The 24,913-nt window shown below is 37.7% G+C and overlaps 4 protein-coding genes and 1 pseudogene across 15 annotated transcripts; 3 read left to right on the top strand and 2 right to left on the bottom strand.

Annotated features, from left to right (window-relative positions):
* Positions 1–54: 54 nt before the first annotated feature.
* LOC106405870 (probable pectinesterase 50) lies at positions 55–1,921 on the bottom strand. Its single transcript, XM_013846423.3, has 5 exons — positions 1,596–1,921; positions 1,077–1,355; positions 776–979; positions 451–689; positions 55–339 (listed from the first exon to the last, which is right to left on the bottom strand). Exons 1-5 carry the CDS (start codon positions 1,797–1,799, stop codon positions 180–182), a joined length of 1,086 nt encoding a protein of 361 aa, XP_013701877.1. The 5' UTR covers positions 1,800–1,921; the 3' UTR covers positions 55–179.
* An 877-nt stretch (positions 1,922–2,798) lies between these two features.
* On the top strand, positions 2,799–5,600 carry LOC106403201 (respiratory burst oxidase homolog protein A-like). Its single transcript, XM_048751717.1, has 9 exons — positions 2,799–3,234; positions 3,312–3,468; positions 3,793–3,841; positions 3,927–4,040; positions 4,133–4,558; positions 4,642–5,028; positions 5,109–5,159; positions 5,275–5,390; positions 5,459–5,600. Exons 1-9 carry the CDS (start codon positions 2,799–2,801, stop codon positions 5,598–5,600), a joined length of 1,878 nt encoding a protein of 625 aa, XP_048607674.1.
* A 1-nt stretch (position 5,601) lies between these two features.
* LOC125584048 (respiratory burst oxidase homolog protein A-like) lies at positions 5,602–14,653 on the top strand. 12 transcript variants are annotated; one of them, XR_007321064.1, is made up of 7 exons: positions 5,603–5,919; positions 6,013–6,580; positions 7,166–10,741; positions 10,835–11,127; positions 11,347–11,402; positions 13,324–13,394; positions 13,732–13,976. XR_007321064.1 is itself a non-coding variant. In XM_048751841.1 (7 exons), the coding sequence occupies exons 4-7, from the start codon at positions 10,592–10,594 to the stop codon at positions 14,479–14,481; spliced, it is 879 nt and encodes a 292-aa protein (XP_048607798.1). In that variant the 5' UTR covers positions 5,700–5,919; positions 6,013–6,305; positions 6,525–6,580; positions 7,166–10,591; the 3' UTR covers positions 14,482–14,653. The 12 variants fall into 12 exon arrangements, 6 of the variants coding, with proteins under 6 accessions (XP_048607798.1, XP_048607800.1, XP_048607797.1 ...); XR_007321062.1 differs by having other exon boundaries at positions 10,835–11,263; XM_048751841.1 differs by lacking the exons at positions 10,835–11,127; positions 11,347–11,402 and adding an exon at positions 14,372–14,653 and having other exon boundaries at positions 5,700–5,919; positions 6,013–6,305; positions 6,525–6,580; positions 13,732–14,279.
* A 4,377-nt stretch (positions 14,654–19,030) lies between these two features.
* On the top strand, positions 19,031–22,412 carry LOC106404261 (respiratory burst oxidase homolog protein A-like). Its single transcript, XM_022701733.2, has 10 exons — positions 19,031–19,977; positions 20,056–20,212; positions 20,308–20,356; positions 20,441–20,554; positions 20,637–21,038; positions 21,311–21,697; positions 21,790–21,885; positions 21,956–22,071; positions 22,143–22,245; positions 22,338–22,412. Exons 1-10 carry the CDS (start codon positions 19,542–19,544, stop codon positions 22,410–22,412), a joined length of 1,935 nt encoding a protein of 644 aa, XP_022557454.1. The 5' UTR covers positions 19,031–19,541.
* Positions 22,413–22,615: 203 nt separating this feature from the next.
* LOC125584017 lies at positions 22,616–24,069 on the bottom strand (annotated as a pseudogene).
* Positions 24,070–24,913: the final 844 nt, after the last annotated feature.

Here is a 24,913-nt window from a genome sequence, read left to right as displayed (position 1 = left end):
AGAATTTGTAGATAAATAACGAATACCACCACAAACTTCCGGGGAACAGATCAATACCGAAATAATTGAATTGAATAGTTCCATATCTCAAGTAATACAAAAATAAAAGATGGGAACATTTCACTGGTTTAAGGATTAAGGACTGTTACATTAATCAATATTTTATCTTAAGAAAATTTTCAGTATTTAGGAGGAGGAAGTAGCCAAGTGGAACCCTTGATGTAACCAAGAGTGAGGAAAGGCCTAACTTCGTTTTGATCAACATCTTGTGTGTAAGGCACTCTCTTCTCTTGGTGTGAACCTGCTCCGAAACACTTGTATTCTCCATAGAACACCGTCCTGAATTTATACAAATCACAATATCCGATTCAGTTTATGATCAAATATATGAAAATGTAACTGATTGAGTTATATATGTGATTATGTGATTGAGATAATATGAAATGTTACTTGTCATAGCCGCGGTTGAAGTTTTCCCTCCAGCCAGCTGGATTGACCACGCTACTCATCTCTGTAAAAGCATAGATAACTTTTGGATGGCTCATCCAAGACCGGCCCAGATAAATTCCGGTTCCGGTCCCAGTGATTTTGCAGTGCACGAACGTGTATCCGTTTTGCTCGGTATCACTTTGTCGAGCTTGTGCCGTTATCACTCTTAATCCATCTCCAACAGCGTGCAATTGCGTGTTCTATCGATTATATATAAACATGTTATATATAATTAAGTTTATAATTAAGAATATAATTATTTATATAATTAATAGTTTAAGCTTACCAAATACAAGGAAGCTCCTCTTCCAAAGATAAAATCATAGGTTCCTTCGATGTAACAGTCCTTAAAGAAATGGTTGCCTTTGTCGTCGCAAAGAGTATCTTGAAAACCGTAGAATTTACAGCTGTAAAAAGCTGCCTTGTCACCGTTGATCCTCATAGCTAGAGCTTGTCCTTGTGCACCTGGTTTCGGCATAGGAGCAGTATTCTACAGAATAACATAATCAAATATACACATACATTAGATCAGTATATATAGTAAGTAATGCGATAACGTACGTAGAACGTATATATATTTCACATACTTTGATGATGAGGTTCGCTGCCAAGAAATAGTCAGACCAGACTATAAGAGTTGCACTCTCTACGGTTCCGTACTGAGCAGCCGTTCCGTGGTAAGTCAAGATCGTTTCTGAACCAGGTTGACCAAGCAATGTAACGAATGGTCGCGCCACGTCGATCGTGACCTTTTCATTGTATACACCTGGAGCCAACTTGATGATCACACGGTTCTTGTTTCCAGTCGGAATGCTCTTGATCGCTTCGTTTATTGTCTTAAAGTTAGCGCCTCCTTTTTGATTCACCTGCAATGAAATAGTGTCCTTTCGTTTTAGAAAGATTTATATTTTGAAAAAAATGTTTTACAAAGATACATCTTTGACATTAGCAATGTATTTGAAATTTTTAATCAGGTTATTTTAGATTGTAGATTTTGAAAACACTAATCGTGTTCATTGAATTTATTAAAACCGAACCAGAAGAATATCCGACTATATTGTAACGTACTTTCTCAAAAAAAAAAGACTATATATATTGTAACGTACGGTGATAATTTGTCGTGCTGTTTCAGCAGCTTCCAGGGCGGGGTCTAGGGTTCCCTTTCTCTGGGAATAGGGTGCAACGTTTGTCTGGAACCATTGCGGGATTTGAGACCTGTCTTCTGGAATCGGCGCCGTATTGGTGGCTAGAACCACTGGAGAGGCAAAAGCGATTAGGAATGCAACTATGGTCAGAGAAATGTAACCCATCTTTTATTATTTTAATATGTTAATTATTTTCTTTTATTTTTCTTACAAAATAAAAGAAAATGACTAAGAAGGAAACAGAAAAAAAAAAATTACGTATTTACTACCAGTTTATTTACTATTGAAGAAATAAAGAAGCATAGAAGGGGTTTATATAATTGTCTTACTCGTCGATGTCTAACCGGACAGATCTAATTTTTACTTTTATCGTTTGTGGGGTTCATAATGTTGAAGCTTTTCCAATAAAGGAGAAGTTACAGGTTGTAAAGTCAATACGTTGGTTGACCCCTCCAAAGAAAATTCTATTATTATATTTTTCTATTTTAAAATTTACCTAAACTTTTTTTTTTTCGAAACACAAAAATATACCTATACTACATATTATGTTTGAATTTTGCTTGAAACATCTATAAGAGAATTTTCATAATGAGATATCAGTCATTAATGTACGGGTTTCGAATGCTATAATTCATATTCTAAAGATGTAAATGTAATGATGTGATAGTTCTCTGAGTAACGTGTTCATATTTTTTTAACAGGTCAAGTCAATGTTCAAAACAAAAATATTCCATATTCCTTTACAACTAATTTCTTGCAAGTGATTGGAGAATAGAAAATGCTATGTGGGTTGAGTACTTAATTTAAACGACCGGTTAATTAGTTAAAAATGACTTACATTTCGATGGTTGAATAGATGCAATTAAAATAAGGTAATATAATAATATCTGACGATAAAAAAATAAATGAAAATTTGAATATGCTGATCATATTTATATGATATGTAACGTGGACAATCCGCGGGAGATCGACTTGATCACGAAGAAATTACTAAATAAGGTTTGCATATAATATTCAGTAGCTCATCTCTTTCGTTTTCACCATTTTAAAACTATTTGCTCAACGCTGCTTATTTATATCAGACGCACAAACATCTCTAAAGACAGAAGTTGAAACTAAAGTTTTCTCAAAAAAAGAAAAAAAGAGTTGAGTAGTCCAAGTAACATGCAAACGGTAGGGTTCGAAAACGCAACAAGATACAGAGGACAGTCGTCGGCGAGGGCGAGTGAGGAAGGTCATCAAGAGAATGTGGAGATCACGATCGACATCAAGGAAGATTCCATCTCCGTGTACAACTCGAAGCCATCAAAAGACGAGGATCCAGGGAAATCACGTCTTGGACAAAGCCGTTCGATGAAGAAGATCTCGGTGCTGAAACACCTAGAGTCAGTTTCTAACGAACTGAGACGACTTACTTCTTCAGTTCCGTTGACATCGGAGACAAAACCACCGCGTAGAGCAGAGCTAGCGCTCAAGGGTCTCAAGTTCATTACCAAGGCTGATGGTGTCGCTGGTTGGCCTGGTGTTGAGAAAGAGTTCGCTAGGTTAACCGAGAAGACCGGTGGTTTATTTCCCCGTTCCAACTTCGGTGAATGTATAGGTAAAGCATTAACCTCAAGTTGAAACGTTATGCGGTTGCATAAGTTTTCATTTGGATTTGGCAAACTTTTGCTGCAGGGATCAAGGCAAAGGGGTTTGCAGAGGCACTGTTCGACGCCTTAGCAAAGAGGCGAACCATAACTGGAGAAGTAATTAGCCAGGATCAGTTGCAAGAATTCTGGGAGCAGATCAATGATCAGGACTTTGATTCCAGGCTACGACTTTTCTTCGACATGTAATGTTTTTTTTTCTTTTAACATGTAATGTTTCTTGTAACCCATTTTTTAGGATTTATTCGTGAAATAACCAAGAAAAAAGAGAAATTGTTTTAGTAGATAGAGGGGGTAGAAAGAACTAGGAAGAAAAAAAGAAAAAAGAAAAAAAAGAGAGAGGATACGAGTTTAGTTAGATAATGAATTATTGTTTTTGTTGGTTCTTTTTTTTTTTTTTTTTTTTGTTGGTTATTTCATCTAATTTCCTCTTCTTTTTTTTTTTTAATGATTACTTTATATGATCCGACACCAACTCCTTCAGTCTCATGTGTTTGAATTATGTTCAGGGCCGATACAGATGCGGATGGGAGGTTGACTGAAAACGAAGTACAAAAGGTAGAATTTGATTCTTTCATATTAAGAAAAGTGTTGAAGCTCTTTGGTGATCTCTGCCATAAGAAGGCTTCCTCTTCATGTACAGATTATAACTCTAAGTGCTTCTGCCAACAACCTGGATAAGATTACGGATCAAGCAGCAGAATATGCTGCTTTGATTATGGAAGAACTAGATCCAGATGATTGTGGGTACATCATGGTATGTTTCTGTGAACTGATGATATTAAGATAGCATTTTTTGTGAGTTTGTGCGTTAACGTGTTTGGAGGCACTTTCTACAATGCCAAACAGATAGAGGCGCTCGAGGTACTGCTGTTGCAAGGGCCAGCTGAGGCTATCAGAGATGTCAAGAGTAAGGAACTGAGCATGTTGATAAGTCAGCAGCTTGAAGTATCACAGAGTAGAAATCTCGGGAAGCGTTTGTACAGTGGGGTTAAGTATTTTGTGTTGGATAACTGGAAGAGACTCTGGGTGATGGCTCTATGGATAGCAGTTATGGCCGGGCTGTTCACATGGAAGTTTATGGAGTATCGAAAAATACCGGCTGACCAAGTTATGGGAGCTTGTGTTTGTATAGCTAAAGGAGCTGGAGAGACCCTTAAACTGAATATGGCTATTGTTTTGTTACCAGTTTGTAGGAACACCATCACTTTGCTCCGGACCAAAACCAAGTTAAGTGTTGTTGTTCCTTTCGATGACAACCTCAACTTCCACAAGGTAATGTTATCTTCATGGAGTATATATTAAAAATAAATTCAGATCACCGCGATACAAAATACTTATGATTGAATACTACACAGGTCATAGCAATAGCAATCTCAATTGGGGTTGGAATCCATGCCACAGCTCATTTAGCATGTGATTTCCCTCGGCTGATAGCTGCAGATGAAGAGACATATAAGCCAATGGAGCAGTATTTTGGTGTACAGCCAAAGAGTTATGCAGAGTTTTTGAAGTCAGTGGAAGTAGTAACCGGGACCGTCATGGTTATATTAATGACCATAAGCTTCACATTGGCTACATCATGGCTTAGACGAAATAACTCTGAGACTCTCCCTAAACCATTGAAGAAAATAATTGGCTTCAACGCCTTCTGTTACACTCACCATTTGTTTGTTATCGTCTACACACTCCTAGTCATTCACGGATACTATGTCTACCTCATCAAGATATGGTACAAGAAGACGGTTAGTAACTTATTAATCATTAGACCCAATGTACAAAATTGTAGCACACTCTCTGATTTGGTTTTCATTTGATTTAATAGACATGGATGTACTTGATGGTACCAGTGGTTATTTACTTGTCTGAAAGGCTGGTTCGTGCGCTCAGGTCAAGAATTGAGACTGTTAAGATACTAAAGGTGGAATTTATAAACTTTTGTCTCTTGAAATATTCATCTCTTACACGTATTTACCTTTATTATTCAACAGGTTGGTCTGTTACCAGGGAAACTCTTATCGCTTCATATGTCAAGACCAGACAACTTCAGATACAAAAGCGGACAATACATGTATCTCAAATGTTCTGAAGTGTCTTCATTAGAATGGTAATATAACACAAACACTCATATTACTTGTATGGAAATAAACTGAAAAGTGGTTTGTGTATAAACAGGCATCCATTCTCAATTACATCGGCTCCAGGAGATGACTACCTTAGTGTTCACATCAGGGGTCTAGGAGACTGGACTAACAAGTTAAGATCAAAATTCTCGGAGGTATTTATCTCCATTTATTCCCTTTATATAAAACGCTAGAGATTTATGTAATGACCCCAAACATTGTCCAAAGGTCAAGTTTCTTTTTTGAGAGAGAGAGAGAGAGAGAGAGAGAGAGAGAGAGAGAGAGAGAGAGAGAGAGAGAGAGAGAGAGAGAGAGAGAGAGAGAGAGAGAGAGAGAGAGAGAGAGAGAGAGAGAGAGAGAGAGAGAGAGAGAGAGAGAGAGAGAGAGAGAGAGAGAGAGAGAGAGAGAGAGAGAGAGAGAGAGAGAGAGAGAGAGCTCACCAAGAGTCCTCGCCGGAGCCACCGCACGCCAGGACGTTGCCAAGCTCGTCATCACCATCAACCGCAGCTCGAGGTAACCGGAAACCGCCATGTTTTGAGTTATGATTCGGTCGTTTTAGTAAATCGATCATAACTTTCTAACCGTAGTTAATCTCGTGCATCCAAGGCCATCATCGTGTTCCTCTCGTCAAGACGAAGCCGTAGACACCAACCGCGTCGCGATCGGAGCCCGGACGAAGCCGTACGCGCTTCCGGAAGTTCGCCTCTGCGCGCGCGTGAGTTCCACGCGCCGCCGCCGGACCACCGTCCTCCGCCGCAGCGCCGCCGCCGGACCACCGTCCCCCGCCGCCGGAATACCGCCGTCGCCGCCGACAACCGCCGCCGGAATATCGCCGTCGCCGCCGGTGACCGACACCGGTGACTCGCCGGCGACTCGGTCAACTCGGCCGAGTCAACTCAGTGAGTCAACTCGGTTGACTCGGTTAACCGATCGGTTAGCCGGTTTAAATTGATTTCGGTTCGGTTAGGGTAAACCGGTCGGTTTAGTCAAATCGATTTCTGGTCAAAGCTTGATCGGGTTGACTTTGACCAGCGGGTTGACTTTTCCAAAAACCTTGACCAGTTCCGTTTTCGACCGTTCGAAAGGCGTTCTGACTCAGAATTTCGATCTGATTTCAGATATGGAGTCTATTTGAGCAGCTGGAGTTCATAGACAACACTTTTCTATTGCTAAGGTGAGGGTCTATTCCCAAACTCCTCTTATTCGGCTTAGGACCTCGAATAAGTATAATTTATTTCTAATGTGTTCCGTCTGTGTGAAATCGAGTCTGTCATTGCTTGTTTAGTTTTAGGTTCTTTGTATAAACCGAAACTAGGGGGTTGGAGGATTCAACATTGATTGTTTCACTTAATGTAAATTCTTAGCTAGGATTGTTTTTGTTTGGAGACGGATACAGAGTCGGACTGCTGTATGCCGGATTGTATGGAGGTCACGGCCAACTTTAGTCGACCGGTTGAGCCGTAGACTGGAAGTGTCGATAAATCGTCTACGGGCGTGTGTTACCAAGCACTTTTTCGGTGTGTGTATGAACCGAGCACCTTTTCGGTAGTGTTTTGGCCTGTTAGTGGGCGGCGAGTGCGCACCTCGCTAGGACCATTGTTTGTTGCTTGAGTACTTTAGGTACTGTGTTTGACATGCATTAGAATTAAATTATATTTATTCGGAGTGCTATGTCCGGGTCCATGGACTTTGGGGTAGCATCCCATACCTCGCTGAGCGATTCCCCTGTCGCTCACCCCTCATTCTTTCCCCCTTTTAGGTGAGACCGATGAGCAGGAGTGATTATCGGACCGGTGCTATTGGGCTTTTGGGCTTCTATCGCTTTTACCGCTTTTATCTTTATCGGGCCTTTAGGCCTTTGGACTTTTATCGTTTATGTTATTCCTATTTCAGACTTTCGGTTTATGTCGTATTTTATATTTCGGATGTTATCGATGTTGGGCTTTTAGGCCTTTTGGTACCGTATTGACTTTTATATTATGATATGAAGATTATTATTATTTTATTTCCGCTTTTATCAATTTATTATATTTCGAAAGTGGCGGGTGTCACAATTTGGTATCAGAGCGGGTTCCATCCCGGTTCCGTCCCGGGATGGCGGTCAGGGGATTCGGTTTTCATCGGTTTTCAACGTTCTTTTTGTTTTAAAAAAAATATGTATTTATTTATATATTTGGAAATTCTTTTAGCACCATTATGTCCAGTAATTACTAACTCAAATGTCTCTTTCTATGACGATGAGTAAAATCATCGTCATTCGTCCTTCGACTATCAGAGTTCTCGCCAGATGTTCAGTAGTTGCGTGAAGTCCAAGTTCGTCAGTTTTCTCGGGAGTTATCAGTTTCTTCGATCATGATTTCGAGGCTATCCAGGAGTGGATATGTGACGTTTCTGCCACCAGCCCACTTCAAGCAATCGTTCCACGAGTTTTGTTACTGGAGATTATGTGGTGTGTGGTATGAGCCATTGGTTGGCATGTGTTGTTGTGTGTACGAGTATATTGACTATTTTGGAGATATATTGGTTTTGTGAACTCGTGGAGATCGCTTTTGAATTGGGGTGCAGCAGCTTGCGTTGTGTGGGTGTTGGAGTTACACTTTGGTATGTTTATCAATTTTGGCAGTGTTGATCGTTTCAGAGATGTGTCGGTTTGGACAATTGATATAGGACATTGGGAGCTGTTTATGTCCATCGCAGTGTACCAGTTATGCTTGGAGGGCCGATTTGTTCGGATATTCATCAGAGATGGAGCTATGTTGTACGATGTTATCCTTGGGATGGACTGGCTGTCGCGGCATCGAGTAGTGTTGTATTTTTTTTGAGGGCAAGAGTTCCTATTGCTGGAGCAAATGGAAGTTTTTATTGCATGCATTCTACATGCTGAGGAGTTATGGGATACAAGGACAGAGAGATTTTTGACTACCATCTCGATGGTTAAGGATGATGGACAACATGAGCTGCAGGATCTTCCGGTTATTGCAGAGTATGAGGACATATTTGTGACCTTTGGAACGGTCACCACATGACACGTGAGAAACTCTTGCGATTTGTTTGGAGCAAACAGCACCAGTTTCACAAGTTTTATACCGATTAGCACCAACAGAGATGACAAAGCTGAAAGAGCATGTTGAAGATTCATCAGACAAGGGTTTTATCAGACCGGGTACTTTACCGTGGGGAATATCATCATTGTTGTTGTAAAGAAGAAAGGTGGGAGTTTCAATTTTGTATCGACTACAAAGGTCTGAACAAAGTGACCATTAAAGATAAGTATCACTTCCGCGCGTTGATGAATTATTGGATTATTTACAGGAAGTTTATAGTTCTTGAAGGTTGACATGGCATCAGAACACCATCAGATTACTATATTTGAAGAGTATCTACTGAATGTGAATTTTTGTATACATTATGGATATTATGGGACACAGTGATACCATTTAGCTCGACAAAGGCACTGTTGCATTCATGAAGATATGAATGACGTTTTCGTGAACATTTGGATAGGTGTGCGATTGTATTCATCGATGACATCCTGATTTATTTTGGAGTAGAAAGGAGATTTGTGAGCATTTCGCGGATTGCGTTGGATAAGCCTGGAGAGCATCAGTTGTTCGCTAAGTTGAGGATGTGTAGCTTCTGGCAGAGAAATGTTGTATTTTTGGGTAACATGGTTTTGGAATCAGAATTTTGATGGATCCAAAGAAGATTAATACCGTTTCGGGAAGGTCGAAACCTAAGAGCGCTACAAAGATCTGACGTTCTTTTTGGGTTAATAGTGTACTACTGGAAGTTCATCAAGGGTTTCACCAGTATAGTAATGTTAAAGACGCGGTCTACATGTAAAGACGTTAAGTGTGGTTGGATAGATTTTTGTTCGAGGAGTTTCACTGAATTGAAGCACAACTAATGAAGACACTAGTTTTGGGTTCTACTGAGGCTGAGGCTTACTGTGATGTGTCAGATAGTGGATTGGATTTAAATTAAGGTATGAGGATTAAGTCATTCATATGCATCACGCCAGAGAGGCTGTAGTGGTATTTGCGTTATCGTTTTGGAGATCGTAATTGTACGGGAAGGAAGTTCAGATTCTCTGGGATTATTAGAATGTGAAATTTATCTTCATTTATTAAAAACTTGTACTTGGGCAGTGCAGTTGGATTGAGTTTGTAACAGGCTATAGTCTAGATATCGCATACTATCTGGTAAGGACAACCAGGTGATAAATGCCTTGGGTAGGCGTATGAGCTGTATCCCAGGAACCAAGAAGGTTCATGAGTTGGAGATTTGCTAATCTCAGATTGTGTGTTATTACTGTCAAAGGAAAGACATATGACCTTAAGGTTTGGAGCATGCAGTTTTGCTATGGAGGATACACAAGCACGAGTTAGCATTATGGATTTGGTTGAACAAATCGAGATTGGGAGTATTGGATATCATACAGCTTTGAGCAGGATATACTTGTACCGAAACCGAGTTTGTGTGTTGGACGATAAGTTGTTAAGAAAAGGAATCTTACAACAAACATATCACTCGTGTTTCTCTACGCATCCGGAAGACCAAAGGGTACAAAGATATGAAGAGTTAACTATAATTGGTGTAGTATGAAGATGTTTGTAACTACATTGCGTCGCGGTGCCAGACATGTTATAGGGCAATGACAGAGGATCAGTTATCTATTATGTTATTTTTGAGCTTGCTTTTGCCGGAGTGGAAATGAGGCATGGTGATTAAGGACATTTCAGGAGGGGCCTAAGACTCAGAAGATAAAGGAGCTTAAACTGAGACACATGGAATTGTATCCTGCACTGGAGTGGATTGGATTAGTTGCTTGCAGTTACTTTATCAGCAGTATATCAGCCTTCTAGGAGTTGGTTCATATGACAGCATTGCAAAAGTTGAGAATGCGCTATAATTATTTTGCAGTAGACGTCAAGTGAGTTCATAAAGATTTTATGGACCTTATCATCTATTGAAGATTTTGGATCATCATGAGAAAACAGTTCCGGGAATGTCGACCGTGTTTGTCAGAGTTCTTTGAGAGGGAGATAAGACTCAGGAGGAAACCTGAAAGGCCGAACGAGGATTAGTATTCGAGGTTTTGGAGGTTTTGCTATGATAACATTGGACATGTCAGCTTATGACTTGAATTCGGGGACGAATTCCTTGTAAGTGGGGGAGAATTGTAATGACCCCAAACATTGTCCAAAGGTCAAGTTTCTTTTTTCTTTTAGAGAGAGAGAGAGAGAGAGAGAGAGAGCTCACCAAGAGTCCTCGCCAGAGCCACCGCACGCCAGGACGTTGCCAAGCTCGTCATCACCATCAACCGCAGCTCGAGGTAACCGGAAACCGCCATGTTTTGAGTTATGATTCGGTCGTTTTAGTAAATCGATCATAACTTTCTAACCGTAGTTAATCTCGTGCATCCAAGGCCATCATCGTGTTCCTCTCGTCAAGACGAAGCCGTAGACACCAACCGCGTCGCGATCGGAGCCCGGACGAAGCCGTACGCGCTTCCGGAAGTTCGCCTCTGCGCGCGCGTGAGTTCCACGCGCCGCCGCCGGACCACCGTCCTCCGCCGCAGCGCCGCCGCCAGACCACCGTCCCCCGCCGCCGGAATACCGCCGTCGCCGCCGACAACCGCCGCCGGAATATCGCCGTCGCCGCCGGTGACCGACACCGGTGACTCGCCGGCGACTCGGTCAACTCGGCCGAGTCAACTCAGTGAGTCAACTCGGTTGACTCGGTTAACCGATCGGTTAGCCGGTTTAAATTGATTTCGGTTCGGTTAGGGTAAACCGGTCGGTTTAGTCAAATCGATTTCTGGTCAAAGCTTGACCGGGTTGACTTTGACCAGCAGGTTGACTTTTCCAAAAACCTTGACCAGTTCCGTTTTCGACCGTTCGAAAGGCGTTCTGACTCAGAATTTCGATCTGATTTCAGATATGGAGTCTATTTGAGCAGCTGGAGTTCATAGACAACACTTTTCTATTGCTAAGGTGAGGGTCTATTCCCGAACTCCTCTTATTCAGCTTAGGACCTCGAATAAGTATAATTTATTTCTAATGTGTTCCGTCTGTGTGAAATCGAGTCTGTCATTGCTTGTTTAGTTTTAGGTTCTTTGTATAAACCGGAACTAGGGGGTTAGAGGATTCAACATTGATTGTTTCACTTAATGTAAATTCTTAGCTAGGATTGTTTTTGTTTGGAGACGGATACAGAGTCGGACTGCTGTATGCCAGATTGTATGAAGGTCACGGCCAACTTTAGTCGACCGGTTGAGCCGTAGACTGGAAGTGTCGATAAATCGTCTACGGGCGTGTGTTACCGAGCACTTTTTCGGTGTGTGTATGAACCGAGCACCTTTTCGGTAGTGTTTTGGCCTGTTAGTGGGCGGCGAGTGCGCACCTCGCTAGGACCATTGTTTGTTGCTTGAGTACTTTAGGTACTGTGTTTGACATGCATTAGAATTAAATTATATTTATTCGGAGTGCTATGTCCGGGTCCATGGACTTCGGGGTAGCATCCCATACCTCGCTGAGCGATTCCCCTGTCGCTCACCCCTCATTCTTTCCCCCTTTTAGGTGAGACCGATGAGCAGGAGTGATTATCGGACCGGTGCTATTGGGCTTTTGGGCTTCTATCGCTTTTACCGCTTTTATCTTTATCGGGCCTTTAGGCCTTTGGACTTTTATCGTTTATGTTATTCCTATTTCAGACTTTCGGTTTATGTCGTATTTTATATTTTGGATGTTATCGATGTTGGGCTTTTAGGCCTTTTGGTACCGTATTGACTTTTATATTATGATATGAAGATTATTATTATTTTATTTCCGCTTTTATCAATTTATTATATTTCGAAAGTGGCGGGTGTCACAATTTAGTGGGTCCAAGTATCTAATTTCATTTGTATCTAGAGCCGTAAACTGGGCGAGCCCATGTCCATTAGTCTATATCCATTTGTCCATTTATTATTTGCGGATAGAGAGTGACCATGTCCATTAAGAACCATGTCCATTAAGGACCATACCCACTAACACCCATATTTTCATGGGCTGTCATGGGATTCATAATGACCATATAAAAAATTTAAATTTTAATTTATAAGCCTACAATTATATATACAAGTTCATAAAATTAAAATTCATCCATAAATTCAAAAGTACAACAATACATAAGTTCATAAGTACAACAATTCCGGTCTTGGCGGAAAAATCGATTTTGCGGTTTTGGCGGAAAAACTTAATTTTGCAGTTTTGACGGGAAACTCGATTTTGCAGTTTTGGCGGAAAAACTCATTTTTCGGTTTTGGCGGAAAACTAGATTTTTTGATTTTGGCAGAGAAACTCGATTTTTCGGTTTTGCCATGGGGTCCATAATGGCCATATAAGAAAATTTTATTTTATAAGCCTACAATTACATATACAAGTTCATAAAATTAAAATTCATCCACAAATTCATAAGTACAATAATACATAAGTTCATAAGTACAACAATTTCGGTTTTGGCGAGAAAAATCGATTTTTCGGTTTTGACAGGAAAACTCGATTTTCCGGTTTTGACGGAAAAAATTGATTTTGCATTTTGAAGAAAAACTCAATTTTGCGATTCTGACGGAAAAACTCAATTTTCTGGTTCTGGCGGGAAAATTTGATATCAAAATTTAAGCGAAAAATCGATTTTACGATTTTAGCGGAAAAACTTAAATTTTAGAAACCCTAGGTTTTGTGACCATTGGACAATCCACGTCCATAAAGCCCAAAACCAACAAAGACCATTTTCTTAATGGTCTTCCACATTTTATCCAATAAAACCCAATGGGAAAAAGGGTTTGTCCATATTAAACCCGTTTATATATGGACATGGACAATCATTGGACGACCCGCCCATTTGACACCTCTATTTGTATCTTACCCTCAGGTGTGTGCTGCCCCCACTGATGAAAATAGGCTTAATAGTGGCGATTTGAGAAACGGGAATAGCTACCCTTAGTAAGTCTTATCAATACTCACTGAAGCATACTCCCTCTATCCCCTTCCTGAAATATGAATTTTCTACTGTTTTCATGTTTACAACTAAATCTGTTAGTTCTCTCTATTTCACTCTTTCTAATAACTATCAATCAATAACATTTAATTAATTTAATATTTTAATTAATATTTTTTTAAAAAGTTTGCAATTTATTAATATTAATTAATGAAATGTATTTTAAAATTTTAGAAAATCTATTTTTATGGAAAAAATGAAAGTTTTTGGCAACACAGGGCGTACAATATTACAATATATGGAAGATTATATTATTTTAACTTTGAACTGTTAACCCTTTAGCTGGCCAAAACTCGTAATCGACGGTCCATATGGAGCACCATCACAAGACTACAAGAACTTCGAAGTTGTTCTACTAGTGGGTCTAGGAATCGGAGCTACTCCTATGATCAGCATTATCAAGGACATAATCAATAACTTGAAAGTCAATACTGGAGATGAAGAAGAAGGAAGAGGCAGTAACCGGAACCACAACGTGGTCACACCTCCTCCTATTTCTCCTGCAAGAAAGAGAGAGATGTTCATAACCAAGAGAGCATACTTCCACTGGAGCACAAAAGAGCAAGGAACTTTTGACTGGTTCAAGAACGTGTTGGACGAAGTGGCCGAAGCAGATGTTAACAACGTTATAGAGCTGCATAATTACTGCAGCAGCATCTACCAAGAAGGAGACGCGAGGTCCGCACTGATCACGATGCTCCAGTCGCTGTACCACGCCAAGAACGGAAGGGACATTGTGTCGGGAACACGTGTCATGTCCGAATTCGCTAGGCCAAAATGGAGGAGCATTTACAAAAGGATCGCTGTGAAGCATCCCTACACCAGAGTTGGTGAGTTTCTTAGTCAATCTTATCTTATTGCTTCTTCTTATGCATATATAATCTGAATGCAGAAGAATTTGAAAGTTTGGTGTATTTGGCAGGAGTGTTTTATTGCGGACTAGCTGGAGCAGTGAAGGAGCACCAAGATTTGGCAAAGGAATTCTCTCATAAAACCTCCACCAAATTCTGTTTCCATAAAGAAAATTTCTAGAAATTTACGTTTTCTGATATAATGTATTGTACACATGGTGTGAGTTAATATTTTCTTTTACTGTAAAGTTAAAGTTAAAAACTCTTAAATTATCTACTTGTAAGTCATCTCTTACTTTAATTTCCGTTGGAATGAATCTTTTTCTTAAAAATAAGGATTTTTAATGTTAAAATCTCTCACTAAGTTTGTTTTGGATAAAAACACTCAAACTAATTATTTGACGAAAAAATCCTCAAACTAACTTTATTTAACGAATTAAACTTTTGCAGATCATAATTATCATTACTACCGGTAAATCTTTATTTTAGGGGTTTTTACATTAAATAAACATAACTGAGGGGTTTTACCATTAAAATTATCTAAAAATTTACATGTAATAAAATTACTAAAAGACTAAAAATGTAAAAACAAGAAAATATAATATATAACTTATATCATATCTAACAAAAATGTAATAATAAATCTTTAGATAATTTGTATTATATTTTCTCGGTTTTTATATTATTAATTTATACATATATAATGTTGATGTTAAAAACACATCAAACTCATATATTTATTAAAAAAATGCTAATTTTGAAAAATTAAGTTACTAATTTTTAGATAATATTATAAAAAAATTAATTTTTTTGGTTTTTAGATTTTTAATGGTATAACCCCTTAACTATGTTTACACAATGCATAGACCCCTCAACTATGTTTACTTAATGTAGAACCCCCTAAACTAAAGAATTATCGATAGTAATGGTAATTATGACCTGCTAGAGTTTAATTCATTAAATAAAGTTAGTTTGAGATTTTTTTCGTTAAATATTTAGTTCGAGTGTTTTTACCCAAAATTAATTTATGATAGTTAGATTTGGCCAGAGGAGTTAGGTATGGGGGGTTTTACCGAAATCCCGACATTAGCTCGAACCGGAAAAAAAAACTGAAACCTGATCTGAATGTTATATTTAAATGGCATTTAAGATCTATTTATTTTTGGGTCCAGATACAATCCAAAACGAAATCCTAAATAGAATCTGAAAATAGCTTAAATTAGTTAAAATTTTTAATCTTTTTATATATATGCTAAGGAAAAATTCACAGGACCAGGTAGTCAGTTACATATTTCATGAGGTACTTCAAAATATATATGTAGGCTGTAACTGTAGACTGTGGATGGATTTTTGGAATAAGTATTATACTGTATATAAATTTATATTTAACTAACTCATAATACATTATAATCAACGGGAAATTAGTGAAATGTCACTACTAAATGATAATTTCAAAACAATCCCCAAAAATTTGTTAAGAAATATATGTTTTCAGAAATACTATTCTATGAATTAGTTTATATGAAATGCTTTTATAAGTTTATAAACATTAATAATTTTACTTTATTTTCATTGTCACTTTATAAGAAATTATATATATATATATATATACATGTTATACAATTTAAAAAAGATTTTGGTAATGTTTCTTGTAAAACTCTATATATGACTTTAAATTATTTTTATAACTTGATTTGTTAAAAATAAAATTTAATTTTACAAATGATCACAAGCGCATAAAACTCGTATTTTTTGAAAAAAATGATATTTCGGAGACAGTATCATAAAAATTATTTATTGTTAATTGTATATTACAAAAGTAACAAAACCAGCTGAACATTTCACAAGAAAATGTCTTTTTAACATGCCTGAATATATATGCTATTTGACTGAACTGTGTAACAAATATACATTTGAACTGTGTAAGAAGTTTTATTGATCTTTTTGTGGATGGTCAGTGAGACGATGGCCAGGTATTTAGTTTCATTCATCCTTTATATATTAATTGAAAATCATTACAACATTTTTTTTGTAGCCACATGTCATCATAAGAATGATTCTTAGAATCCTTAGAAAAATATGTTGGTTCATCTAAATATATACTAAGCTTTTTATTAAACTAATCATAAATACATTAAAACTCTATTAAAGTTTTCAAGCTTTGTTTTCCGGATCTGAAGCTGATGACACCTGTTATTACTCTCGTGGTCACAGATGCTCAGTCGCAGGTTGTCGGAACTGTTCTCTTCTCCGGGGGTTCCTGGAAGGCTTGCACTTGTGCAAGTTCACCCTTTCACCTTGGTCTCTATACTGGGATACTCTCTCTTCTAAGTTCCAGATCTATCCGTCTAAACCTTCGTTGCTCCTTATCTATGCTCGGAAAACGGTATGCCGTTCTTACCGTTGACGGCAGCTCAGCCTCTCACGTGGGTGCAGATCTCGACTTAATGTGGTCCTTCTCGAGTGCTAATCTTCTATCCGGCGATTGCGTAACTGACGTCAGCCCTTCAACTCTCTCAGTTTGGTCCTGGCCCAAGATAAAATTTCATGTTGTAGATGTAGATCTGGTCATCGGTGGTTGTGGGGTCTCACTTCTATCACGGCGACCAGAGCTGGAGTCACGAGACCCGTTCTCCATCTTCATTCCGGAAGTGTTTTGTCTTGGCAGTCACCCCCTCTGCCCCGACGAGGACTATGGACCTTCTCCGATCTGTCTCATTAGTCATCCCAAACCTTCTTTGTCAGGGCGAGCAAGTTTTGCGAGTTTCGACGACTGGGGGATCCCACCGCGAAGACGACCTGCAGCTATACACACTAACGACTGCTCATCCTCTTTAAGCTTGTTAAGCTTCATAGACCTGAGGCTCAACTCTGTTTTGGGTAAACTCTCTTGGCTCCAATACAGTAATGTTGAAGCGGAAAGTTCATGCATGAGCTCAGTTATTGCCTTCATGGAATCCATCGTTAAGCTCAATCCTCTTTCAGCCAGTGTGAAGCCACAAATGGCAGGATCAGAAGGATATACTTTCCTCCTTGGTGCAATCTTTGGAGGTTTTCCAAAATGTTCAAGCATAGCTCACCATCAAAGTTCAACTCCAACAAGAGCAAATACCAAGGGATTTCTATTCTTAAGTTGGAGTCTATCAAAGCTTGAAGATTGTAGTCCCTTAGCATTTTTCTTAATAAAGGCTAGCCAAAATTCCTCATGTCGGGGCCATGAGAGACCTCTTTCAACCATCCTCCGCTTTGTTGGAGTGATAACTTCCATCAAAACCCCTCTTTGTGAGAAGGACTCTGTCTTTGGCTATGTAGTCAATGAACTTTGTCGATATCCTGACCGTTTGATGCCTTATGTGATGGTTCGTTTGGAACCGGAAGGCACAACGATACTCATTCCTATGAGAATCGAGGTTACGGAGCACTTAACGTCACGATATACGGTGACTATTTCCGTTGAAAAACTTGAAGGACGACGTAATCTCTTTAGGAGGTTACTAGTTTGTGGCACCTTTGAACTTTCTTTTGACTTGTTATCAGGCTTGTCAAAGCTTGTGTCGCTATCTTTGTATTGCCTTATATTAAATGTATTCAGTAGAATCGCACATCTACTGTTGGATGTTGCTTTTATCTTTGTAATCGGCGGAAGTTTATGAATGAAATATGTTGTGTTCAAAAAAAAAACCATAAATACATTATTAATGTGTTTCATTATTTCCTTAAATAAAATTACAGAATTGCTTAATGTGGCTAAAGTATATATGACAATTAATGATTTTGAATAATAAAAATTTGATAAAAAATAAGTGTATCTTATATTATATTTTTTTAATTTTAAACTATTAAAATAAATTAAACAACCATATTAACCATATAATAAAATTTTAGATTTTCTGTATATGTTATATTTTGAATTTTTTAAAACGAGTATAAATTACTAAAACTGTTAAAAGTCTCACATTCAAGTTTTGTGATCCATGATTTAAAATTTTTGTTATGACATGATACAAATGATTACAAAATCACATAAGTCGAAAGTCTCATTTAAAAAGTATTAAAATTAAAAGATATATAAATATATATATATCATTTTAAATTAAACTATATGCCATATAAAAATACATAAATATTCTAATTTTGAAATATACTTTGAACAAAAAAAAATTTGATAAAAATATATATATATATATCATTTTTTTAATATTATAAATTACTTAAGCTATTAATCCCACAATGAAATTTTATTAACAGTAATTTAAAGTTTTTACTATAACAGATTCAAATGATAAAAAAAAATATTACTAGAAAACATCATTTAATAGATATTAATATTAAAATATACTATGTATATGTTGCTATCATTTAAATTTAATTATATATCATATCAAATATACAAAATATTTTTTAAATTATAAAATTTATTTATATGTTCGCACTAATTTAATTATATAAGTAATAGTTAGTGAATTTTTAATTATTAAATATATATATTTATTATTTCATAATCTGTTAAAAAAATATATTACATAAAATAATTTATATATATAATATTCATCGCGCGCAAGGCGCGGGTCTTAATCTTATTATTATTTGTGGTTACTCATTAGTCCTATCCAATTATAGTTAATTTCTCTTGTAACCAACTTTCCCATTTTAACACATCTACAGGTTTTTATAAAACTCTTGGTAAGGTAAACCTTGTTTAGGTACATTATTGTAGATTTGTAATGTACGGGTTTCCAATGCTAGTTATTCATATTATGAAAGATGTAAATGCAAAGCTGCGCTGTGATTTCTCTGCGTAGCGTGTCCATATTTTAAAAAAGGTTAAGTCAATGTTCTAAACAAAAATATTCCATAATTCTTTTTAAACTATTTTTTTGCAAGTGATTGGATAATAGAAAATGCTCTGTAGGGTCCGTACTTATTTAAAATGACCGATTAATTAGTTAAAAATGACTTACATTTCAATGATAACAGTAGGTGCAATTAACGTGAGCTAATATAATAGTATCAGGCGATAAAAACAAATGAAAATCTGAATATGCTGATCATAACTTGTATGATACGCCTGTCATATTGGTCGTGGCCAAACCGCGGGAGACTTGGCCACGAAGAAACTACTAACTAAGATTTCAATATAATATTCAGTATACCTTCGCTCAGCGTAGCTTATTTATAGCAGATGCACAAAGCATCTCTATAAGACATAAACTGAAATAAGAGTTGAGTAGTCCAAGTAACATGCAAACATCAGGGCTCAAAAATGCGACAATATACAGAAGACAGTCGTTGAAGAGAACTGGTTACGAGGAAGGTCATAAAGAGCACACAGAGATCACGGTCAATACCAACGAAGAATGCAACAGCTTGAAGCCATGCGAGGATCCTCAGAAGTCACTTCTGAGACAGGGCCATTCGATGAAGAATAGTGTCTCGGTACTGAAACGCATAGGGTCAACAGTTACTACAACTGTTGCTTCTTTGGCTTCGTTGACGCCGGAGACAAAACCAACGCGTAGGCGGCTGAAATCCAGCACAGAGCTAGCGCTCAATGGTCTCAAGTTCATTACCAAGGCTGATGGCGTCGCTGGTTGGCCTCGTGTTGAGAAAGATTTCGATAGGTTAACCGAGACGACCGGTGGTTCATTGGACCGTTCCAAGTTCGGTGAATGTATAGGTAAGCATTAACCTCAAGCTGAAACACTTAATGTGGTTGGATAAGTTTCCATTTGGATTTGGTGAACTTTTGCTGCAGGGATCAAGTCAAAAGAGTTCGCAGAAGCACTGTTCGACGCCTTAGCAAAGAGGCAAAACATAACTGGACATGTAATAAGCAAGGATCAGCTGCAAATATTCTGGGAGAAGATCAATGCTCCGGACTTTGATTCGAGGCTACGAATTTTCTTTGACATGTAATGTTTCTTGAAACCCTTTTTTATTCTTGATTCCTTTATTATTATGATCCAACACCAACTCTTTAAGTCTCATATGTCTGAATTGTGTTCAGGGCCGATACGGATACTGATGGGAGGTTGAGTAAAGACGAAGTAAGAGAGGTAGACTTTTGATTCTCATTGTTAGAAAAATCTAGAAGATCTTTGTAATCTTTGTCGTAAATAGGTTTCCCTCTTCATGTACAGATTATAGCTCTAAGTGCCTCTGCCAACAAACTGGATAAGATTGAAAAACAAGCACGTGAATATGCTACTTTGATTATGGAAGAACTAGATCCCTATGATCGTGGGTACATCATGGTATGTTTCTGTGAACTGATGATATTTATTTTGTGAGTGTTTTTCTAACGTGTTTGGAGGCACTTTCTACAATGCCAAACAGATAGAGGCTCTCGAGGTACTGCTGTTGCAAGGGAATACTAAGGCAGTGAGCGATTTGGTAAGTCAGCAGGTCGAAGTATCACAGAGTAGGAATCTCTGGAAGCGTTTGTACAATGGGGTTAAGTATTTTGTGTTGGATAATTGGAAGAGATTGTGGGTGATGGCTCTATGGATAGCTGTTATGGCCGGGCTGTTCACGTGGAAGTTCATGGAGTATCGAAATAGACCGGCTTACCAAGTTATGGGAGCTTGTGTTTGTATAGCTAAAGGAGCTGGAGAGACACTTAAACTGAACATGGCCATTATTTTGTTACCAGTTTGTAGGAACACCATCACTTTGCTCCGGACCAAAACCAAGTTAGGTGTTGTTGTTCCTTTCGATGATAACCTCAACTTCCACAAGGTAACTTTAGCTTCCTGGAGTATTGTTATCAACTAATGCAAATCAACTTGAAGAAAGTAAAGAAACTTAAAGAGCAAAAAAATTGAGGCAAATACTCATTTATGGTTTGTACATTGATTATGTGAATAAATAAATTTACAATCTTTTAGATCCGTATTTATAGCTACCTCAAAAATAAAAAATTCTTTTTTTCTTTATGAAAACATCTTTATTTAGAAAACGTAAATTTCCTAAATCTAGATGCAAACCACTTATGGTTGAATCTTATACAGGTCACAGCAATAGCAATATCAATCGGAGTTGGACTCCATGCCACATCTCACTTAGCTTGTGATTTCCCTAGGCTGATAGCTGCAGATGAAGAAACGTATAAGCCAGTGGAGCAGTATTTTGGAGTACAGCCAAAGAGTTATGTGCAGTTTTTGAAGTCAGTGGAAGTAGTTACCGGGACTGTCATGGTTATATTAATGACCATAGCCTTCACATTGGCTACATCATGGTTCAGAAGAAATAAGTTGAAGTCTCTTCCTGAACCATTGAAGAAAATAACTGGCTTCAATGCCTTCTGGTACACTCACCATTTGTTTGTTATCGTCTACACACTCCTAGTCGTTCACGGATACTATGTCTACCTCATCAAAACATGGTACAGGAAGACGGTTAGTAACTTATTAATCACTAGACCCAATGTACAAAGTTGTAGCAGATGAAACAAGTACTCTATGATTTTGGTTTTCATTTGATTTAATAGACTTGGATGTACTTGATGATACCGGTGGTTCTTTACCTGTCTGAAAGGCTGGTTCGTTCGCTCAGGTCAAGAATCGAATCTGTTAAGATACTAAAGGTGGAATTTATAAACATTTGTCTGTTAAAATATTCATATTTACTACATACTTACCTTAAATTTTCAACAGATTGCTGTGTTACAAGGAGAAGTCTTATTGCTTCAAATGTCAAGACCAAACAACTTCAGATACAAAAGCGGACAGTACATGTACCTCAAATGTTCTGATGTGTCTTCATTAGAATGGTACTATAACACAAATACTCATATTATTTGTATAGAGACAAACTGAAAAGTGGTTTGCATATAAACTGCAGGCATCCATTCTCAATTACATCGGCTCCAGGAGATGATTACCTTAGTGTCCACATCAGGGATCAAGGAGACTGGACTAACAAGTTACGATCAACATTCTCTGATGTACGTCACTCCATTTTTTTTCCTTTTCATAAAACACTAGAGATTAAGTGGGTCCAACTATGTAAGTTCATTTGTATGGATCTGATCCTCAGGTGTGTTCCCCGGCCATCCCTGGTAAAATGAGCGAGCGTAGAGCCGACTTGTGGAACGGGGATAACCTTTTGTAAGTCTTTTCAATAAGTTATTCACTGAAACATATTCAATTTTTACAGTTTTCACTCATAATACAAATATAATAAATATTCACAACTAACCATATTATTTATCTACATTATACACTTTATAATAATTATCAACCATAATATTTAATCAGTTCAACGATTTTTATTCAATATTTCTTAAAAACTACAATTTATTATTACTAATTAATGAAAAATACTTTAAAATTTTAGAAAACCTATATTTATGAAATAAGAAAAAGATCGAAACAATTTATCTTTCGGAAATGGAAGGAATATAATATTATAATAGAAGGGGAGCATCATTAACCCCAAGAGCCAATTTTGGGGTCTTAATGATTTTTTAGTAATTAATGAAAGTTAAGAGTTTATACTTAAGAGACACGTTTTTTTGTAACTTTAATGGTAAGTTCTTAATTTGGGGTTCTTAAAAAAAAATGATTAAACTTAATTATTTTTAAGATTAATTATAATTATTAAATAAAACATATTAAAATAAAACATTTTAAACATTAATTTAATACAAAACATTAAAACAAAATAAGTAAAAATCACGATAATAATTTGAAAGATACATCCGAGCTCAGTTGTCTTCATAAATGTCCGAATTTAGTCCACATATGTTCAACCAAATCAGCTTTTAGTTGTTCATGCATTGGGTTATCACGAATTCTAGTTCGAGCATCCATCATATTGGCGATATTTGTAGGCATTTCCCTATCAAAATCGAGATCGACATGTGAACTTCCGGTGCCTTCTTCTTGTTGGAACTCTTTAAGATTATATTGAGTGTATCCATCTCGTTCGTCTTCTACTATCATGTTATGGAGTATGATACATGCTCTCATAATCTTCCCAATTTTGACTTTATCCCAAAAAAGTGCCGGATTTTTAACGATGGCAAAGCGAGCTTGCAAGACTCCAAAAGCCCGCTCGACATCTTTTCGGACAGCTTCTTGTTGTTTAGCAAATAAAGCTGATTTTGGGTCTTGTGGTAGTGAAATTGATTGGATAAAAGTAGCCCATTTCGGATAAATACCGTCGGTGAGATAGTAAGCCATGTGATACTCTCTTTCATTGACATAGAAGGTGACTTGCGGAGCTTGACCATTAATTATGTCATCAAAAACAGGTGAACGATCAAGAACATTGATATCATTTAAGGTACCTGGAGTTCAAAAAACGCATGCCATATCCATAGATCATACGAAGCAACCGCCTCCAAAACGATTGTTGGTTTTCCCGAGCCACGTGAATATTGCCCTTTCCAAGCGGTGGGACAATTCTTCCACTCCCAATGCATACAATCGATGCTTCCTACCATCCCGGGAAATCCACGAGCCTCACCAACATCAAGTAAACGTTGAAGATCAGTCGGTGTTGGTCTTCTTAGGTACTCCTCGCCGAATAAATATATTATGCCTTCCACAAAATGTTCCACACATGACCGAGTAGTAGTTTCACCGAGTCGGAGGTATTCGTCAACAGCATCAGCCGCAGTACCATATGCCAAGACACGAATGGATGCTGTACACTTCTGGAGTGGGGAGAGACTATTCCTTCCAAGTGCATCTTGCGTTTGTTGAAAGAATTCAACCTCATTGGAGAATCGATCAACAATATGCATGAACAATCGCTTGTTCATTCTAAATCGTCGTCGGAAGAAATTTTCAGGATATGTTGGCGTTTCACTGAAATAGTCATTCCATAAACGTATGTGCCCTTCTTCACGATGTCTTTCGATATAAGCCCGTTTTTTTCTTTGTTTCCTACCTTCTTCTTGATGACGCATGGATAAAGTCTCAAAGGCTTGATTAAAATATTGATTAAAGTAATCATCAAGTGAATCTTCAAAATTATTTTCTGAAGAAGATGCCATGTTTGTGATTTGGTTTGATCTTGGTTTGGTAAGAACAGAGAATGTGATTTGGGTTTGGTAAGAATACGGGAAGAGGGAATATAAGTGTTGATATGAAGCTTGGTTTACACGGGAATAGGGAATGTGATTTGGTTTGGTAACAAAGCTTGGTTGTTTCGTTTGGTAATTAGAGAGAAAGAGAGAACAAAGCTTGGTTGGTTGGTTTTGTTGTGATATGTGAACGAGAGAGTGAGAGATGCTTGAAGGCTTTATACTACTTGAAATTGATTTTAATACAAAGACAGTCACGGGAACTAGAAAGAGAGCAAAGACAAAATACAAAAGTCCTTACAAGTCCATGTGACATAAGAAACAAAGACATGTGAAACAAAGACAATGCAAAAAGAAAGACAATGCAGAGACATGTGAAACAAAGACAATGCAGACACAAAGACAAAGACAATGCAGACACGGTCACGGACTCAGTACAACAAAGCTGATCCATGTGAGAGAAAGACGGTCACGGACTCAGCCTCTTCTCTTCCTCTTACCATCACCCGTAGAGGATTGTCCTTCTTCTAGCTTGATTCCCGCCTTCAACACCTTGAACCTCTCCTCTGTCAGCCTCTTC

The sequence above is a fragment of the Brassica napus genome, chromosome C3, assembly GCF_020379485.1.
Source record: "Brassica napus cultivar Da-Ae chromosome C3, Da-Ae, whole genome shotgun sequence".
Taxonomy (NCBI): domain Eukaryota; kingdom Viridiplantae; phylum Streptophyta; class Magnoliopsida; order Brassicales; family Brassicaceae; genus Brassica; species Brassica napus.
Note: the sequence above shows the minus strand (reverse complement) of the source record. Positions and strands in the feature narration are given on the sequence as shown.

Excerpts from the sequence above, each read along its gene's own strand:
- LOC106405870 (XM_013846423.3), bottom strand. The coding sequence starts at position 1,799 with ATGGGTTACATTTCTCTGACCATAGTTGCATTCCTAATCGCTTTTGCC. Across the intron at positions 1,356-1,595 it reads CAGCACGACAAATTATCACC|GTGAATCAAAAAGGAGGCGC; the intron begins GTACGTTACAAT and ends ATTTCATTGCAG. Across the intron at positions 690-775 it reads GAGGAGCTTCCTTGTATTTG|AACACGCAATTGCACGCTGT; the intron begins GTAAGCTTAAAC and ends TATAATCGATAG.
- LOC106403201 (XM_048751717.1), top strand. The coding sequence starts at position 2,799 with ATGCAAACGGTAGGGTTCGAAAACGCAACAAGATACAGAGGACAGTCG. Across the intron at positions 4,041-4,132 it reads ATGATTGTGGGTACATCATG|ATAGAGGCGCTCGAGGTACT; the intron begins GTATGTTTCTGT and ends AATGCCAAACAG. Across the intron at positions 4,559-4,641 it reads ACAACCTCAACTTCCACAAG|GTCATAGCAATAGCAATCTC; the intron begins GTAATGTTATCT and ends AATACTACACAG.
- LOC125584048 (XM_048751841.1), top strand. The coding sequence starts at position 10,592 with ATGACCCCAAACATTGTCCAAAGGTCAAGTTTCTTTTTTCTTTTAGAG. Across the intron at positions 10,742-13,323 it reads ACCATCAACCGCAGCTCGAG|GTGTGTGCTGCCCCCACTGA; the intron begins GTAACCGGAAAC and ends TCTTACCCTCAG. Across the intron at positions 14,280-14,371 it reads GCATCCCTACACCAGAGTTG|GAGTGTTTTATTGCGGACTA; the intron begins GTGAGTTTCTTA and ends TGTATTTGGCAG.
- LOC106404261 (XM_022701733.2), top strand. The coding sequence starts at position 19,542 with ATGCAAACATCAGGGCTCAAAAATGCGACAATATACAGAAGACAGTCG. Across the intron at positions 21,039-21,310 it reads ATAACCTCAACTTCCACAAG|GTCACAGCAATAGCAATATC; the intron begins GTAACTTTAGCT and ends AATCTTATACAG. Across the intron at positions 21,886-21,955 it reads AATCTGTTAAGATACTAAAG|ATTGCTGTGTTACAAGGAGA; the intron begins GTGGAATTTATA and ends AATTTTCAACAG.